This window comes from Lampetra planeri, chromosome 28 (assembly GCF_965212315.1).
Source record: "Lampetra planeri chromosome 28, kcLamPlan1.2.h2, whole genome shotgun sequence".
In the NCBI taxonomy this organism is placed as follows: domain Eukaryota; kingdom Metazoa; phylum Chordata; class Hyperoartia; order Petromyzontiformes; family Petromyzontidae; genus Lampetra; species Lampetra planeri.
Window position 1 is genome coordinate 11062082 of NC_136134.1, and position 16865 is coordinate 11078946.

The 16865-nt window shown below is 58.5% G+C and overlaps 2 protein-coding genes across 2 annotated transcripts in view; one reads left to right on the plus strand and one right to left on the minus strand.

Annotated features, from left to right (window-relative positions):
• Positions 1 to 1376, plus strand: part of LOC144728268 (protein kinase C iota type-like) — a 24022-nt gene extending 22646 nt beyond the window's left edge. Inside the window, exon 16 of the mRNA XM_078607577.1 lies at positions 1 to 1376. This exon is cut by the window's left edge and continues 793 nt beyond it. The gene's annotated coding sequence lies outside the window, so the exon portion shown is untranslated.
• Positions 1377 to 5128: 3752 nt separating this feature from the next.
• Positions 5129 to 16865, minus strand: part of LOC144728453 (rap1 GTPase-activating protein 1-like) — a 52409-nt gene continuing 40672 nt past the window's right edge. The window contains exons 12-23 of the mRNA XM_078607903.1: positions 14447 to 14547; positions 13864 to 13993; positions 12984 to 13571; positions 12714 to 12800; positions 11307 to 11480; positions 10505 to 10645; positions 9664 to 9776; positions 9017 to 9118; positions 8013 to 8124; positions 7273 to 7384; positions 5991 to 6100; positions 5129 to 5241 (exon numbers count right to left, since the gene is read on the minus strand). Coding sequence (XP_078464029.1) covers positions 5221 to 5241; positions 5991 to 6100; positions 7273 to 7384; positions 8013 to 8124; positions 9017 to 9118; positions 9664 to 9776; positions 10505 to 10645; positions 11307 to 11480; positions 12714 to 12800; positions 12984 to 13571; positions 13864 to 13993; positions 14447 to 14547 — 1791 coding nt within the window. The 3' untranslated portion in view covers positions 5129 to 5220. The remainder of the gene's footprint in view (positions 5242 to 5990; positions 6101 to 7272; positions 7385 to 8012; positions 8125 to 9016; positions 9119 to 9663; positions 9777 to 10504; positions 10646 to 11306; positions 11481 to 12713; positions 12801 to 12983; positions 13572 to 13863; positions 13994 to 14446; positions 14548 to 16865) is intronic.

The window sequence follows — 16865 nt, forward strand, 5'->3', positions numbered from 1 at the left end:
TCCCCAGTGGCGATGTTTCACACATCGCACCAGGTGCTCATTTGAGGATGAGTCGACCTAGGGGAGGCCCAGGACCGGTTCACATAAACGTCGCCGGTGTTGGTGGCCGTGAGCGGGAATCGAACTCGGGCCGCTGGGTGCTAACCACTGCGCCACCACTCCACACACCACTCCACACACAGATACACACACAGATACACGCACACACCGATACACACAAAGATACACGCAGATACACACACGCAGATCTACACAGTTACGGGCGTTCGCCACTGAGTGGCGGTGACGTCACCACTGCGCTTGTGCCAGGCTAGGTGCACTTTGAGGCCACGTGAAGCGTCGAATGCTCGCTGGCAGGAGGTCAGGGGACAGACCCCAGGTGCCATGGGTTCAATGGGATGACTGGCAGATACACCACCTATGCCCCCTACTGTGCCAACACGTACATGCATACACAAAGATACGCACACAACATACCAGGATCCTCTGTATATCCGATATAGGCCGACGGAGCAAATGCCGCGAAGCGCCTCTTAAGACTGGCACAGCAGACGTGGAGGCTGCCCACCACCTTTGTCTCCCCCGATGATGTTCGCACAGCGCGTCGAGTACTCGTTTAGGGCTGAGTCTATCGCCAGTGCAGATGTCACGCGAACTGGCGTTCGCCATGACCTGGACCAATATTCAGGTGTTTGGATTTAGAGCGCCCACTCTGCTTCTACTCCCATGTAAACAAAGACCCCCCCCCCCCCCCGTGTAGCCTTTAACTTTTTAAAGTGTGTGTGACGCTAAAGCCGATAAAAAGCCCTGGCAAAGCATTTCGATGGGCTGCGAGTCTCCATTAGTCCAAGATCCCGTGCGACGTGGCAAGACTAAAGATCCCCCGTGTAGCCCCACCAGACTGTTGGGGCAAGTGTCGTTAGTGAGCACCTACGAAGGCCGGCACGGCACACGAACGGGTGGGATTGGGTGACACCACGCCCGGCCGCCTTTGTCTCCCCGGTGCTGAGGTTTAGACACCGCACCAGGTACAAATGTAAGGCTGACTCGACCTTGGTGAGGCCCCGGACGGGTTCGTTTTTTCGACGTTAGCCGTGAGCGGGAATAGAACTCGGGTGTCAGGGTTGTGGGGCAGCACGCTCACGTTCACTGCGCCACGGCCCCGCACGCGAACAGACACACGAGCAACGCGCTCGCCACTAAGTGGCAGTGGATGTTCGCGTGCCACTCTGGTGCCAGGCTAGGTGCACACCGTGGGAGCCACGTGCGGGGGTGGCGTGTGTGTGTGCGTGTGTGCGCGTCGTAACGTGTCTGGAGGGCTTTGATGTTTCTCTGCTGTGGAGTTCAATGGGATGCGCCGAGACGGCAATCAATGACCCCGAGTCCGTGACTTTTATTTTGACGATGCAGACGAGAGTATGCGGCTTGGGTGGTGTGTGTGTGTCATTAGGTGTGTGTGTGTCATTAGGTGTGTGTGTCACCAGGTGTGTGTGTGTGTCACTAGGTGTCTGTGTCACTAGGTGTGTGTGTGCCTGGGTATTTTGTACCATCGGGCACTCCACCCCCACAACTCCCAATCGGTGATGGGGTAGTTGTGGAGAGAGTGGAGAGTTTCCCATACCTGCGCAGTGTGCTCATGACCGGCTCCGGTTTAACAGCAGAGGCCTCACTCCGAATCAGTCGACCGGCATTATCTTTTCATCGGTTGCGTAACGCTGTGTCGAAGCTACCTGGTCTGTCGCTCCGCTTGCGAAACGTGGACCCCCGAATGGAACATCTTCACCGGTTAGAAACATTGAGGCTGGCCTGCCTACGATAAATCCTGGGTTTAACCAGGCTGGATTCTGTGAGGAACTCACAAATCCTCGAAAGATCTGGACAATGTCCCATCGGTGAGCACCTCCAGCAGGCAAGGCTGCGTTGGCTGGGTCATGTAGCCCGCATGCCCAATCACCGCATGCCCAAACAGCTTTTGTTCGGCCGGATCGAGGGGGTTAAACGGGCGCAGCACGGGCTAGAGAAGAGATGGAGTGACGTGGTACAGGAGGACGTGGAGCTGAGTGGACTTGCCGATGACTGGTACCAGCGGTGTCAAGATCGGCCTCTGTGGAGGAGGCTCGTGAAGGACGCTACTGGGCAGTTGGAGGCAGTCGCCCTCCAACAACAACAGAAGGCGGAGAAGCGACGCTCACAACAACGAGCGGAGCGCCGGGTGGCTAAAGCACAGCAAGTTGGCACAGTAGGGAGCACAGGTGGTGCATCAGCCAGTCATCTCGGTCATCTCGGTCATTCGACCCGTGACCTGCCAGCGGACGTTCGACACGTGGCCTCAAGGTGCACATGGCCTGGCACAAGCGTCGTGGTGACGTCACCGCCACTTAGTGGCGAATGGCGGTTGTTGTTGTTGTGTGTGTGCCACACTGAGTGGTGTGTGTCATTGGGAGTGTGTGACGCTGTGAGTGTGTTACACTGGGTGTGTCACACGAGCTGTGTGACACCGGGAGTGTGTGTGACACTGGTGTCTTGCCGGTGACTGCTACCAGCGGTGTCAAGATCGGCCTCTGCGGAGGAGGCGGTCGCCCTTCCAACAACGAGCGAAGCACAGGTGCCGGACCTGTCGGTCATCTCGGTCATCACACGGCACCTGGGTGTGGCCAGTGACCCTGGTGACTTCACGCGGCTTGCACCCAACCCGGCACACGAGGAGCGGCGACGCCGCAGAGCCCCACCGACTCATTCGCTCTTCAGCTGACCCCGCACGCAGCGAAGACATCGAGATCGCCGCTGCCCCGTGTGGCCCAAGTGACAGGGGCAATGTCCCACGGGAGTGTACGTGAGATTATTCATGAATGTGCGAAATTATATCATTATTATTGGTGAATAATGACGTATGAATCTGCCAATGAGCCAAGAATGTCTGTGTGTCACGCGCGTGACGTCACTCAACGTCGACCAGCCCCCGTCATTAATAATCATGAACAAGTGACGTCCTCCAAATGGACACCCCCCCCCCGCCATTCATAATAAGTAGCGGGTGACGTCACTCCACATGGGGGGGGGCGAGGCGCCTCCTCCCCCTCCTCGGCGTCAACTCACAACCCTCACTACAAAGGCAGAACCCTCACGTCACGTGATCTCCCTAACGCTGTTGAGACATCGAAGTAAAAAGGACGTCATGATGAACAAGGGATTATCACCTTTACATGAAATAGGTCTGTGTCACCGCGCCCTTACAAATTGCACAAGAATTGATGCAATGAACATCACGTCACGCTCTGCCTTTCGCTTGCAAGTTTCACATTTACCGCAATACACCCGTCCTTGGACGGGCTCAAGGCGAGTGTAAAATAACTACGATACAATTTAAATCCGTACGGTACTGTAGAACGCTACAGAAGACCTTCATAAACTCACCGATGGGTACACAATGCGGGTTGCCAGGAGCAACCAGCGAGCGCCAACAATGACGTCACGCGTGCAGAGCGTCCGATCACATTTTGATTTAATTCGCTTGCACTTCGCTAGGATACCTCACGAAACGGACAATTGGTTAAAAATATATTCATATCGGTGTTCGTTATTCGTAACATTCATTTCTTAGACGAGCATGTTGGGTGAGGCGGATTGGGAAGGTCGTGAGTTCAACTCGTGCTTGGGTGCGTTGACTCAGCTCCATGACCCCACCGAGGGCTCCATCAGCCCAGAGGCCCTCCTCGTACCCTCTGGGTCCTGTTGCTCCAAAGACGGTGGCATCATTCGTGACTTAGCCGCAGCTACAGCGAGGAGAAAACTAAAGACGTGTTTGTAGAAAGGAGTGCAGTCATTTGTGGTTGTTGAATTTACCTTGAGCCGAATAAATGTTAATTTAACATGTTTTTTTTTTTACAAAATGTTATACTTAAGCCGCTCAAAACATAAAACCGGCCCTGATCCCACTAGCGGGGGGGTCGATAAAACACGTACCACTCTGTGGAGAAGCCAACAGCGGCAGGCCTATTGACACAGACTCGTCCCCACCAGAGCATCGTGTAATTTCCCCCACCTGCTCCGCGGTTTGTGAACAGGAGCCGAGCACCGATCGAGAGCCAGGAGACGTCTCGGACGCACGGAGCCACGCGGGGAGGGAGCGGGAGGGGGAGAGGCGACTCGCTCCGGAGATGCTGGCGACATTTATTGAATAAAAATGCGTGGAGTGAGCAGCCGCTTCGCGATCCGCGCCGGGGCTTACAGGGATTCCCTCCCCACCCACCACCCACATGGCGGCTGTGGCGCACGAGACAGGAATATATATATTATCATCATTATAATAATTATCATCATTATGGTATACACAATATGTACAGTTATACAGCGAGAGCCAACAGCAGCAGCAGCATGCCCTGTGAGCGTCGATAGCCACGTGTATGCGTAAATAGCAGGTGACGTGCGGACACACACACACACAAAGACAAAGATCCCCCGTGTAGCCTTTAATAGAGTGGAGGGGCAAGTGCTGTTAATGAGAACCTACAAAGGCCGGAACGGTACACGAGGAGGAGGGTGGCCAGCACCACGCCCGACCGCCTTTGTCTCTCCAGTAGAGATGCTTACACACCGCACCGGATACTCGTTTAAGGCTGAGTTGACCTAGGGGAGGCCCAAGACCAGTAATCGTCAGCGGTGTTGTAGTCGTGAGCGGGAATCGAAATCGGGTCGCCTGGTTCGTAGCGCGGCGTAGCGCTAGCCGCTACCACTCCCCACGCACGCACACGCACACACGGACGAACGCGCACGCACACACGAACCACTGCAAAACACGGTCACGGGAACGAACGGAACGGACTGACGGGAGGGAACGCGTGAGCGGTCGGAGTCGCGAGCGGCTCCCGCGCCCCGTGGGGTTGTGGACGGCTCGCGCAGGGCGGAGGCTCGCTAACAGTCCGAGTCGCTTCGCGCCAAACTCCGGAGGGGCGCGCGCGACACGGACCTCGTGGCAGCCGACGTGAACCCCCCGCTCGCCCGGACACGTGACGCCTGACCCTATCGGGACCACGTGACCACCACCAGCCACCGCTGTCGCCCTGCCGCGACAATGCCCCCGCCCCTTCCCCCCGCTCCACGTAGTACCCCCTCCACCCCCACCCCGCCCTGCTTTGTCTCTCTTGCGTGGTGTGACATGGGAGGCGAGGGGGGGGGGGTCGCGGTCGGGCGAGCGCTGGGGGTCAGCGCCGCGTGGGTTTCTCACTGCTCCGGCTGGGGCTCCTGCAAGAAAAACAACGCGGGGAGGAGGAGAGAGGAGGAGGAGGAATGACGCACACGGCATGGACGTGTCGCTTGTCGCTCGCCGCTCACCGGCAGCACGTCCCCCCATTGCGGCGACGCTCACGACGCTCCGCTCCGGCACGGCGAGGTGACATCACGCGGAGCCGTGGAATACCCGAGCGAGAGCGAAGGCTCCCAAGCAGGGAGCCCCCCCCCCCCATAGTTTGCACGAAGAGAGATACGGCGCGTGGAATATCAGCTCAAAATTTCGATTCCCGATGAACACAAACCTAACGAAAGTCATATAATCAACATAACAAGCCAATTCATCTTTCTCATTTCACAACACCTTATCTCTTGCCGACATCTCTGCCTCACTTCGTCTCTCTCGTCTCGCGACACCTCGCCCGGTACTAACGAGGTCGCGAGCTCGATCCCGAACCTGACGCCGGCTGTATATTCGGAATTTGCGTGCTCCTCCCGTGGTCGCGAGGATCTTTCTCGCATTTAGAATCAACGTCGCGCGTTGAGAGTGTCTGGCTGCTATGCATCTCCACATGGTGACAAGCCACTTCGTTGAGCTATCATTTGTGGCCGGGTCGCTTCTGAAAAAGAGTGATATGGCTCAGTGGAACTTACCTGGTGAAATACAACCAGTTTAAATAGCTTAGTTTAACGTCTCTGTCTCTCTCATCTCACAGTTTAGACAATTGACGGGGGGTTGAGGGGGGCGGGGTGCGACCAGGTACCTCTGGGGACGTGGTGCCAGGCGCGGTGCACCCCGGCGGCTGTGGGGTCCGGCTCGTGCCCGCGTCCCCCCTCGCCGCCTCCGGGTGATTGAGCAGAGAGTGCACGGAAGCTGCGCACGTCGCACAACGAGACGCAGACGAAGGTCCCCCGTGTAGCCTACGCGGGCCGTTGGGACAAGTGCCGTTAGCGAGTGGCACCGATAAAGGCCAGGAGGGAACACGAGGGGGCGGTGTGGCGAGCGTCACGCCAGCCCTGCCGACTTTGTCTCCCCAGCAGTGCCGATGTTTACACCGCATCATGAACACATTTGAAACCGACTCGATCTTGGGGAGGCCCATGACCAGTTCAGATATTCGTCACCGGTGTTTGAATGCGAGCGGGAATCGAACTCGGGTCACCGGCTTCATCGTGCAAATCAGCTGACCCACGCGTCTGACCCACACACACGTACCCACACATACGCGCGTGCGGGGAGTGGACCTGCGTGCCGGAACGATCCATAACGAAGGTTCCAGGAATTACTTGGAAACACCAGATCCATGTTGCCTTGGTTTGTCCTCGCGATGCTGTGGTGGTGGTGGTCTGTGTCTGCGGTAGTTCGCGTGTGCGCGGAGGTGTTGTTGCTGTGTGTATGGTAATGTGTGTGGTGGTGATGGTGTGTGCGTGTGGTGTGTGGTGGTGTGTGTAGGGATGCGTGTGGTAGTGTGTCTGGTAGTGTGCAAGTTGGCACAGTAGGGGGCACAGGTGGTGCATCGGCCAGTCATCTCAGTCAGTCAACCCATGGCACCTGGGTCTGTCCCGTGACCCCCTGCCTGGGGGCAGTTCGACACTTCACGTGGCCTTAACGTGCACACAGCCTGGCACAAGCGTCGTGGAGACGTCACTGCCTCTTAGTGGCGGTTGTTGTTGTTGCGTGGTGGTGGTGTGGTGGTGTGAGGTGGTGGTGTGTGCTGTGGTTGTGCGTAGTGGGGTGTGTCTGCTGGTGTCTGTGGGGGTCCGCTAACCATCTCATCACTGCGACAGCAGCTGCCTCTGTTGTCGCAGTTCACAACCGCGACACGTGACGTCTGTTGCTGCTCGAGAGGCCCACGGCGACTTGCGCGACCAACCGGCCTGTTCTGTGTTACCACTTTATCTCAAGCGGTTGCCGGTTTACGCAAACGGACCGACTCCAACGCCGCCGCTCTGCACGTGCGTTCGTGCGTGTGCGCGTTCGTGCGCGCGTTCGTGCGTGCGTGCGTTCGTGCGTGCGTTCGTGCGTGCGTGCACCGCCACTGGCACCTGCGGACGAGGTGTAGCTCAGCACGCTGGACAGGCTTCCCGTGTCCGAGAGCCACGTGCTGTAGGTGAAGGAGTCGCGCGTGCGCGGGGTCCCGGCGGACGACTGGCTCTCCTGCTCGCACGCGACGACAAAGGCGGAGGGGGGGATGCCCCCGCCAGGGCACTCTCTCAGCAGGCAGTACGGTGCGAGTGCCGTTGGCAAGCAGCGCCTATGAAGGCCGGCATGACGAACGAACCGAGGGGCGGGCGGCCGGCGCCGCCATTGTCTCCGCGGTGGCGATGTTTTCACTTCGCGGGAGGTACTCATTTAAGGCTGAGTCGACCTAGGGTAGGCCCAGGGACAGGTTCAGAAAATCGTCATCACCATACAACGGCGACAACCGCCGTTCGCCGCTAAGTGACGGTGGCGTCACCGAGTGGCAGAGTGAGTGCGGGTGAGTGTTGGGTGAGTGATGAGAGAAAGTGGGTGAGTGATGGGTGAGTGGTAGGTGAGTGATGGATGAGTGCGGGTGAGTGATGGGTGAGTGGTGGGTGAGTGATGCGAGAGTGCGGGTGAGCGATGAGAGAGAGTGGGTGAGTGATGGGAGAGTGCGGGTGAGTGATGAGAGAGAGTGGGTGAGTGATGAGAGAGAGTGGGTGAGTGCGGGTGAGTGATGGGAGAGTGCGGGTGAGTGCGGCGTGAGTGTGCGGTGAGTGCTGGGGGTGAGTGAGTGAGTGAGTGTGGGGCTGCGTGGGCCCACCATGCCCGTGTCGTACTCCTGGTCGCCGCCCGCGCTGCTGAAGCTGCTACCGTTGGATGAGGAGCGCGAGAGCGGCAGCGCCGAGTCCACGGCAGCGCCCGCGCGGCCCGGCCTGCGTGCAAAGACAAAGATAAAGATGCCGATCCCCCGTATAGCCTGAACAGACTGTTGGGGCAAGAGCCTATGGAGGCTGGAATGGCACACGATGGGGTGGGTGGCCAGCACCACGCCCAGCCGCCTTTGTCTCCTGAGTGGCGATGTTTTCACATCCCGCCAGGTACTCATTTGAGGCTGAGTCGACCTAGGCGAGGGGGCCCAGGACCGGTTCAGATAATCGTCACTGGTGTTGGCAGTGTGACACACACACACACCAACAACAACAACAACCGCCATTCGCCACTAAGTGGTGGTGACGTCACCGCGGCGCCTGTGCCAGGCTATGTGCACGTTAAGGCCACATCCACGTCCACACACAGACAAGGGCGACGCCCATCAGCCGTGTGGCCTCTACGGGACTTGGCGTCGAAGCGGCATCACTGAGGCCCTGGGCTCGGATCCAGGGTGAGGCCAATGCCTCCACAGGGATTTCGAGGGTAGTGAGTTGGTGCTCTCAGCTTGGTCACCAGTGACACCCATAGACACTTTGTGCAGAAACCCATAGATCCACCACGCCCGGGCGCCTTTGTCTTCCCATATATACTGGTTCACACGCTGCACCAGGTACACATTTATAGGCTGAGCCGACCTAGAGGAGGCCCAGGTCCGGTTTTGATATAATTCACCGTTGCCGATTGCCGTTTTGGTCCAGGAATGGAACTCTGGGATCACGTCGCTGGGATCACGTGGCTGGGATCATGTGGCTGGGTTCATGTCGCTGGGATCATGTGGCTGGGTTCATGTCGCTGATATCACATTGCTGGGATCACGTCGCTGGGATCACATCGCTGGGTGGAACGTTCAAAGAGTAATCGGTTCACAGTCGCACCTCTTGGTGGTCACGGTACCTCGACGGGTGCGGCAGTATGTCGGGAGAGCTCTGATTGGAGGACATGTGGTCGTGTGACACGTGGCCACTGTCTGGGGTCGTGAGCGGTCCCGAGCCCTCCCTGTGAATAAAACAAATTAAATACAAAGTGTTACTGCTGTAACTTTTAAACACCACAAATGAGCCAAGAAAGTTGCGGACTAACATCATCATCCCTCCCTTCTTCATGGGATAGAGCGTTGCCCCCTCGTGCAAGGCGTGGATTTTCTCCGGGCGCTCCGGTTCCCTCCCATGCATATACACACACACACACTCATGAATTGGCTGAGAACATCTCAATGTATAGAAGGCCGCAGAGCTTGGGCAATTGTTGGTGGTGCCGGCTCAAAGCCATGGCTGCTGCCCTGTGGCTCTTCTGCGATTCCTCAGCGATTGTGAACAATGCCGACGCCGCGGTATGAAACTAAACACAATTGTCGTTTTACTCTTCTCCTGGTCTGTATGTGTGTACCCTCACCAGTGTAGCGGCTAGCGCGCTGCGCTACGAACCTGGCCACCCACAACCTCACGTGCCGTTGCCGGCCTTCATAAGTGCTCACCACCAACAGCACTTGCCCCAACAGTCTGTCACGGCTATACGGGGGATCTTTGTCTATGTACCCTCACCTGCTGTGCCTGTCCTCTGCGCTGCCCGGACTTGCCCTCTGGGCCGCTCCGGCTGCCGGAGCCTGCCCCTGCTTCGCCCTCCACACGGGGCTCCGTCCCACCAGCATCAGGGACTGGGGGGGCAGGAGTGGGGGCACGGGGGATATGGTGGGGGGGGGGCACCGGGTCAGTGGCATCGATCAAACCAAAACGGCTTCAACCGCGACGTACGCTCGGTGTTCCAGCGCAGGCCCGCGTGGACTACTTTTCAGGCCCGCCTGGACTATTTTTTAGGCCCGCGTAGACTACTTTTCAGGTCCGCGTGGACTACTTCCACGGCGAGCAGAAGCCGAACTCGAGAAGTGGAAACAAAATGCGGTGGCCCGAGTAGCTTATTAAGCGGCAGGGTTCTTTGCTGGGCACCGCGCGTTCGAATCCGGGTTCCAGCCGCCCGTGGTGAAACCGAGTGTCAAGTTCAGCGAGCCGGTGGTGTCGGCCTGGTCTCCCAGCGGACGGGGGCAACGCGAGCACGAGAGGGGGCCGGCGGGGTCACGGACGGAGCCAGACCACCGTAGCTCGTCTCTCTCGCAAGCAGCTGCCCATCGCCGGCCAGTTGTGTGTGTGTTGTGTGTGTGTGTGTTGTGTGTGTGTACTCTGAACTTCTTTCACACCGTACGGAGCCAACCGTGCTAATCGGAGGTGCCGGGGTATGAGACAGCCCAACTCCAGAGTGAGTTGACTGGGCAAACGCCCCGCTCGTCCGTGGTCTCGGTTCAAACCTGGTCACGGGCCAGGAGTGGTTACTTGGAGAAGGGCATTGTGGGTGGTCAGTGGTGGGGGTTTGGGGGGCAGGGGCGCTCACGAATGCGGCTGGGGGTCGAGCAGCCTCGGCCAGCGTTGGCGGGGGGCCCAGCCCCCCGCTGTGGCTGCACGGCACGGCCTGCTTCTGCCGCCCCCCCACGAGCACGGTCTCCATGGACTGGCTGCGTCCGCGGATGGCTTTCTGTGCCGGGGTGCGAGGCAGTGACGGACACACGCGCACACGTGATACATCATCACACACACGCACACGTGATACATCGTCACACACAAGCACGCGCGTGTCATACGTACACAAGTGCAATACACAAACTAACCCAAATACACACGCACACACACACGCACATCGCATCCTTTGAGACAGAACTACAAAGTCATGCAGATCCCCTGTGTAGCCTGAGCAGGTTTTTGGGGCAAGTGCCGTTAGCGAGTAGCTGCTATGAAGGCCGGCACGGCACACCAGGGGGTGGGTGGCCAGCATCACGCCCGGCCGCCTGTGTCTCCAGAGTGGTGATATTTACTACACATTGTTCCAGGTACTCATTTGAGGCTGAGTCGACCTAGGGGAGGCCCGGGACCGGTACAGATAATCGTCACTCGTTGACCGTGAGCAGGAATCGAACTCGGTTCGCTGAGTTCGTAGCACAGCGCGCTAACCGCTCCGCTGCCGTTCCCCCAAACGTTGACAGAAACACGCACAGACACACACACGCGCGCACAGAGACACACACGCGCGCACAGAGACACACACGCGCGCACAGAGACACACACATGCACGCACTGGCACCCTCGCACACACCGGCCGGGCCAGACACACAGCGCCCTCCTGCAGGGAGGACACCCACCTTGAACGTCTCCAGGATTCCTCCTCCTCCGCCTCCTCCCCCTCCTCCCCCGCCGCCACTCGTGCCGCCCCCTCCCTCTGACCTCTCGCCCTCCGGCCATCCTCCCAGCATGCACTGGGAGCGTGCGTGCAGCTCCTCGTAGAGGGTGTCCAGCAGCGCCGCCCGGGTTCGCTCCTAGCGCCGCCACGCGCGGACCGAGCAGCGGTCATTCGGACCGCTGTCTTACGGAGAGGCCCTTCGCCTAATAACATCTGCCAGTTCGCCAGCATTGGTGAAAGCGAGCCCCGACTGTGTTGAACCAATGCTGCTGACGTATGTGTAGAGACAGTGCGTGGACTAGCGGCCACGAGCGGTAACTGCAGGTGTGGAGACAGTATAGGGGACTGGTGGCCACGAATGGTAACAACAAAAGACAGTAAACCACACGACTCGTGGTCACAAGCGGGGGGTAACCAGGCCAGGGAACAGACAGGGAAACGATCTGGGATCTTCAGAAGAGGGGCGTGGCCAGGGGCGTAGGGATGGGCCATGCTGGAGGATAAAAGGGGAGGGCGACAAGGGAGGTTCTTGGCTGCCGGAGGAGTCGCTGTCGTCGCTATATCGCCAGTCGTCGCTATGTCCTCAAGTCCTCACTGTGTCTTCTAGTCATCACTATGAAGAGATCGTGTTCTGAATAAAGAAACCCTTTTGCTGTGTACGTAGCCAACCGTGTTAAGCGGAGGTGTGGGGAAAGGACAACAAACTAAACACAAAAATCAGTTCTTTCAAAATTAGTTTTCAATCTCGATTTTAAAGTGCATAGCTACAGTGGCTTTCTAATATCGCAAGGAAGAGCATTCCAGACGGCCGCAGAAGCGCATCTGAAAGCGCGCCACACAGCGCGCGTCTTTGTTCGATGGCCAGCCAAAAAGCCGCTGCTGTGAGGATGACCGGAGTTCGCTTGATGGTGGTTTATGCTCTTTGACGAGGTCAGCACGCCCAGAGCGAAGGCCGCATTGCTGATGGGATGCGACGGGAAGTCGGCTGGGCACCGCCACCCTCGCCTTCTCCCCTCGTCGCTCTCATTCCTGACGAGATTCAGCGAGGCGCTGACTTCCCGTGCAAGAACTCCCACGTTTGAGAGAGATGAAATGTTAATTTACTGATAACATATACAGAAACTGTATATACTATATATGTAGTGCAATATTCACAGCTGTGAAGGATGAGTGTTACTCTCTTTGCGAATGACGCAGTCACTCCCGCGCAGCGCCTATATAAGTCACCCGCTCACTCGGCCATCCGACCAATAGAACGTGAACGCATCAATCGAGCAGCGCTCGTCCCCAGGGGTGTAAATTCCTGACGTGCGTGCGCCCGCCAGTTAATTAATTGGCACGTTAATTAATAGGCGGGCCGCGGGCTTGCCTCGAGAGCGGAGAACTTGCGAGCCTTGTAGGAGGCATGCTCCGCATTGATGAGCTTCGTGAGCAAGAACTCACGCAGAGCCTCGCCCTGCGGACACACGGACACGTGGACACGTGGACACACGAAGGCGTGGGCACACGGACACATCGACACGCGGTCACACGGACAAATGAACACACGTGCACGCGGACACAACATGGGGGCATCGACGCTCAGCCACAACCTCCACGGGACTAAGGAAACCATTCCCAGCATGCACCACAAATTCACCTTCTTGAAGACGGGCGGATCTGGCAGGGGCGGCCCGAACATGGGCACGTCATTCCGGGCCGTCACGGCCACTTTGTACCACGTGCTGTCATCGCCCTCCTCCTCCTCCTCCCCCTCCTCCTCATCCTCCTCATCCTCCTTCCCATCCTCCTTCCCATCCTCCTTCCCATCTTTCTGCACCTCCGCTTTGTCGCTCGCCTCCTCCTCCCCATCCTCCTCCTCCCCATCCTCCTCCTTCCCATCCTCCTCCTTCCCATCTTCCGCCCCCGTGTCCGCGTCGCAGGGCGATGGCCTCGCTTCTATCCCAGCGTCGCCTCCGGCCGCGGGCCCGCTGGGGTCGTGCGGCGAGGCCGGCAGGACCGGGGGGGCCGGGGGGCCCCGGGTGGCCGGGGTCGTCCCGGGAAAGGGGCAGCCGTGGTCGGTAGCGGAGAGCGAGGACCGCGAGCGCCGCGACGGCGGCCGGAACGGCTGCACCACGACGTAGGCGTGCAAGAAGTTGGAGGCGATCATGTCGGGCACGAACGGCGTGCTCTCCTCCTGGAACACCAGCGCCACGATGTCGTTGCCGATGTGGCGCTTGCGCTGCAGCTGCGCCGGGAGGTGGTGGGGAGAGGGGTGGGGAGGAGGTGGGGGGGTGAAAAAGGAACCGCACGCGCGGGGAACTCGGCGGCGATCGACGCGTTCGCCGGAGTTCCAGGGCTTCACGCGGCACACGTGTCCTCGTGCGCTGCATTTCCACGTGTCCCTTCACATCTCCGCGTGTCACAACGTGTCCAGGCATGTCTCCCCCACCCTGTGTCCTCCGCATGTCCCCACACATCCCCGCCGCGTGTCCCCACATCGACTCACGTATCCCCACGTGTCCCCCGCGCGCCCCCACCTGCTGCGCGTCGCCCTCGGTGTAGGGCAGCTTGGTGGAGATGTGGAACATGACCTCGCGGTCCAGGAAGCGCGTGTACACGGACTCGGAGCCCGTCTGTCCGTGCGTCACGTCCAGACCCCCGCGGAACCTGGTGGGACCAAGACCGCGACGGCACAATCAGGGTGGCACAACCGCGACAGAACAATCCAGGCAGTGACTAGAATCCCAGTGGGGTGAATGGAGACTTTGACATGGGAATCGGCCATAGAGGAGGGATCACGGATTGCTTGAGGCATCTCCCACGTTGGAATCGTGGAATTCAAATACAATTCCCGCACAACCACCGCCACCACCACCAGCACCGCCATCATCATAGCTACCACCACTACTCACACCGCCACCACCACCAGCACCGCCATCATCATAGCTACCACCACTACTCACACCGCCACCACCACCAGCACCGCCATCATCATAGCTACCACCACGACTAATACCGCCACCACCGACGCCACCACCACCAAAGCCACCGTCACCACCAGAATGAACACCACCACCTCTGACCCCTGACCCTTATCCGACCGTGACCCCTGACCCTCACCCTGAGAAGTTGTGCAGCTGCACGGGGTCTCCGAGCCACCGCAGGAACGCGTCGAGCGCCGCACTCTCCTCCCGATTGCCAAACACCTCCCCCTCCGTCTTCTGTCCATGGGGGGCGAGGAGGGAGGGTGCAAGAGGCAGAGAGAGGGGGTGGGGGTGTGGGTGTGTGTGTGTGTGGATGTGTGTGTGTGGGTGTGTGTGTGTGTGGATGTGTGTGTGTGGGTGTGTGTGTGTGGGTGTGTGGGGGTGTGGGGGTGTGTGTGGGGGGGTGGGGGTGTGTGTGGGTGTGTGTGGGGGTGTGTGTGGGTGTGGGGGGGTGTGTGGGTGTGGGGGGGTTGGGGTGGGTGGGGGTGAGTGTGGGGGTGTGGGGGTGTGGATGTGTGGGGGTGTGGGGGTGTGTGGGGGTGTGTGTGGGTGTGTGGGGTGTGTGGGTGGGGGTGTGTGGGGGTGTGGGGGGGTGGGTGTGTGGGGGTGTGGGGGTGTGGGCGTGTGGGTGTGTGGGTGTTCGTCCACAGATCTGGACACGGTCCCATCGGCGAGCTCCTCTGGCAGGCGAGGCTGCGTTTGCTGGAGTCACGTAGCCCACATGTGTGGCAGGACACGAGGGGACACAATTCTGGCTAATGGCCTGATGAAGCTGGTTGTAATCAACAGTGTACTCAAATTGTAATTGTTGTGGTGGGTTTACTCTCCAACACACTGGTGTGCTGAAGTCGTAAATAACTCTTGACTTAAAGCTTTCGTGACTGCAGGGATTCATATTCTTTGGGTCTTTCGGTAACGTCACGTAGATAGGTTCAAAGAAAATAACAAAAAACTACGACGTTTCGATCACAACACAAGCGATCAGGAGGAAACAAGATGACGACCGCTTGTGTTGTGATCAAAACGTCGTAGTTTTTTGTTATTTTCTTTGAACCTATCTACGTGACTTTACCGAAAGACCCAAAAAATAGTAAATAACGGTCACGTTTTGTTTACGTGACAAACCTTACTAATTGGCTGTCGGGTAATGGCGGGTTTAACGACGCATTTATATTTTCACGATCTAACAAAAATAACCAATTTGTTATGGATAAAGGGGGATAAACGGCTGTGGCACGGGCTGGAGAAGAGACGGAGCTGATGTGGTACAGAAGAATGTGGAGCTGATGTAGACCTTGCCGGAAGTGACTAGGGGTCAGATTGCTAAACCACCACAGCGAATGGTCCTGGGTTTAAATCCCGGGTTGTCAAGACGAGGGAGCTTAGAACGGCCTCAGCACAGTCACACCCACGGCTGCACGAGGAACTCCACCGCGGCTAATTCGGGTTTTAGTCGTTTAATTTGCTGCGTTCCAGCTCTGAGAATCGGCGGAGCGGTTGGGAGGGTGCTGCTGCTCCGTCCTGCGTGGACCGGAGGTCATTTTAATGGCAACAGAACGTAGCTCTGTGACATCCGCTCCAGTGGGCCCTTCTCTAACCCAGGGGCCCCCAACCCCCGGGCCGCGGACCGGTACCGGTCCGTGGCCTGTTAGGAACCGGGCCGCACGGCAGCAGGAGGTGAGAGCGGTGAGTCCACGCGTGGAACCCGCCCCCATTATTTTATTATTTACCACTTCCATCCGCGCCTCTCTCCCGCACCGCGCACTCGTCTCAGTCACGGTGTTGGTGAGCCCACAAGCTCTAACCCCCAGTAGCCAACATGAGTCAAACACAAACGTCGCTGGAGAGCTTCTTTGAAAAGGGGGAAAGACCCAATGATGACCCCACCCCCCCACCTGGTCCGTGAAGAAATTGGTCTTCCACGAAACCGGTCCCTGGTGCCAACAAGGTTGTGGACCGCTGCTCGAACCCATGAGATCGCACTGCTCGGCAAGGGTCCCAGGATGAAACTGGCTAAACACTAAACATGTATCGGTTAATTTCAAGTCAAAGCCAGGTGCTCTCGCGAGGAGGTCGCCACGCCAGCGAGGCACCGCACAGTCAGGCAGTAACATCACCAGAGTGCGGTAACGATGAGCCCCTAACTACTTCAACTTCTAAAGCGGCAGGCAATGCCCTTCAGTTGTCCGTCAGCCCAACAGAGCCTCGAATAGTCTTGGGACTCTGTCTCTCTCTCTCTCTCCAGAGCTGCGCTGCATTTGGGTTTCGGGTCAATACATGTTTAATGAGGATGGAGTGCAAATGTTGTTGTTGCAGAAGCAGCTCGCGTGACGGGACGGTGAGTGACGGTGAGGGTGACACGTGGTGGGGGTGACGCGTGGTGAGGGTGACACGTGGTGGGGGTGACGCGTGGTGGGGGTGACGCGTGGTGAGGGTGACACGTGGTGGGGGTGACACGTGGTGGGGGGTGACACGTGGTGGGGGTGACGCGTGGTGAGGGTGACGCGTGGTGGGGGGTGGCACGTGGTGGGGGTGACACGTGGTGGGGGGTGACG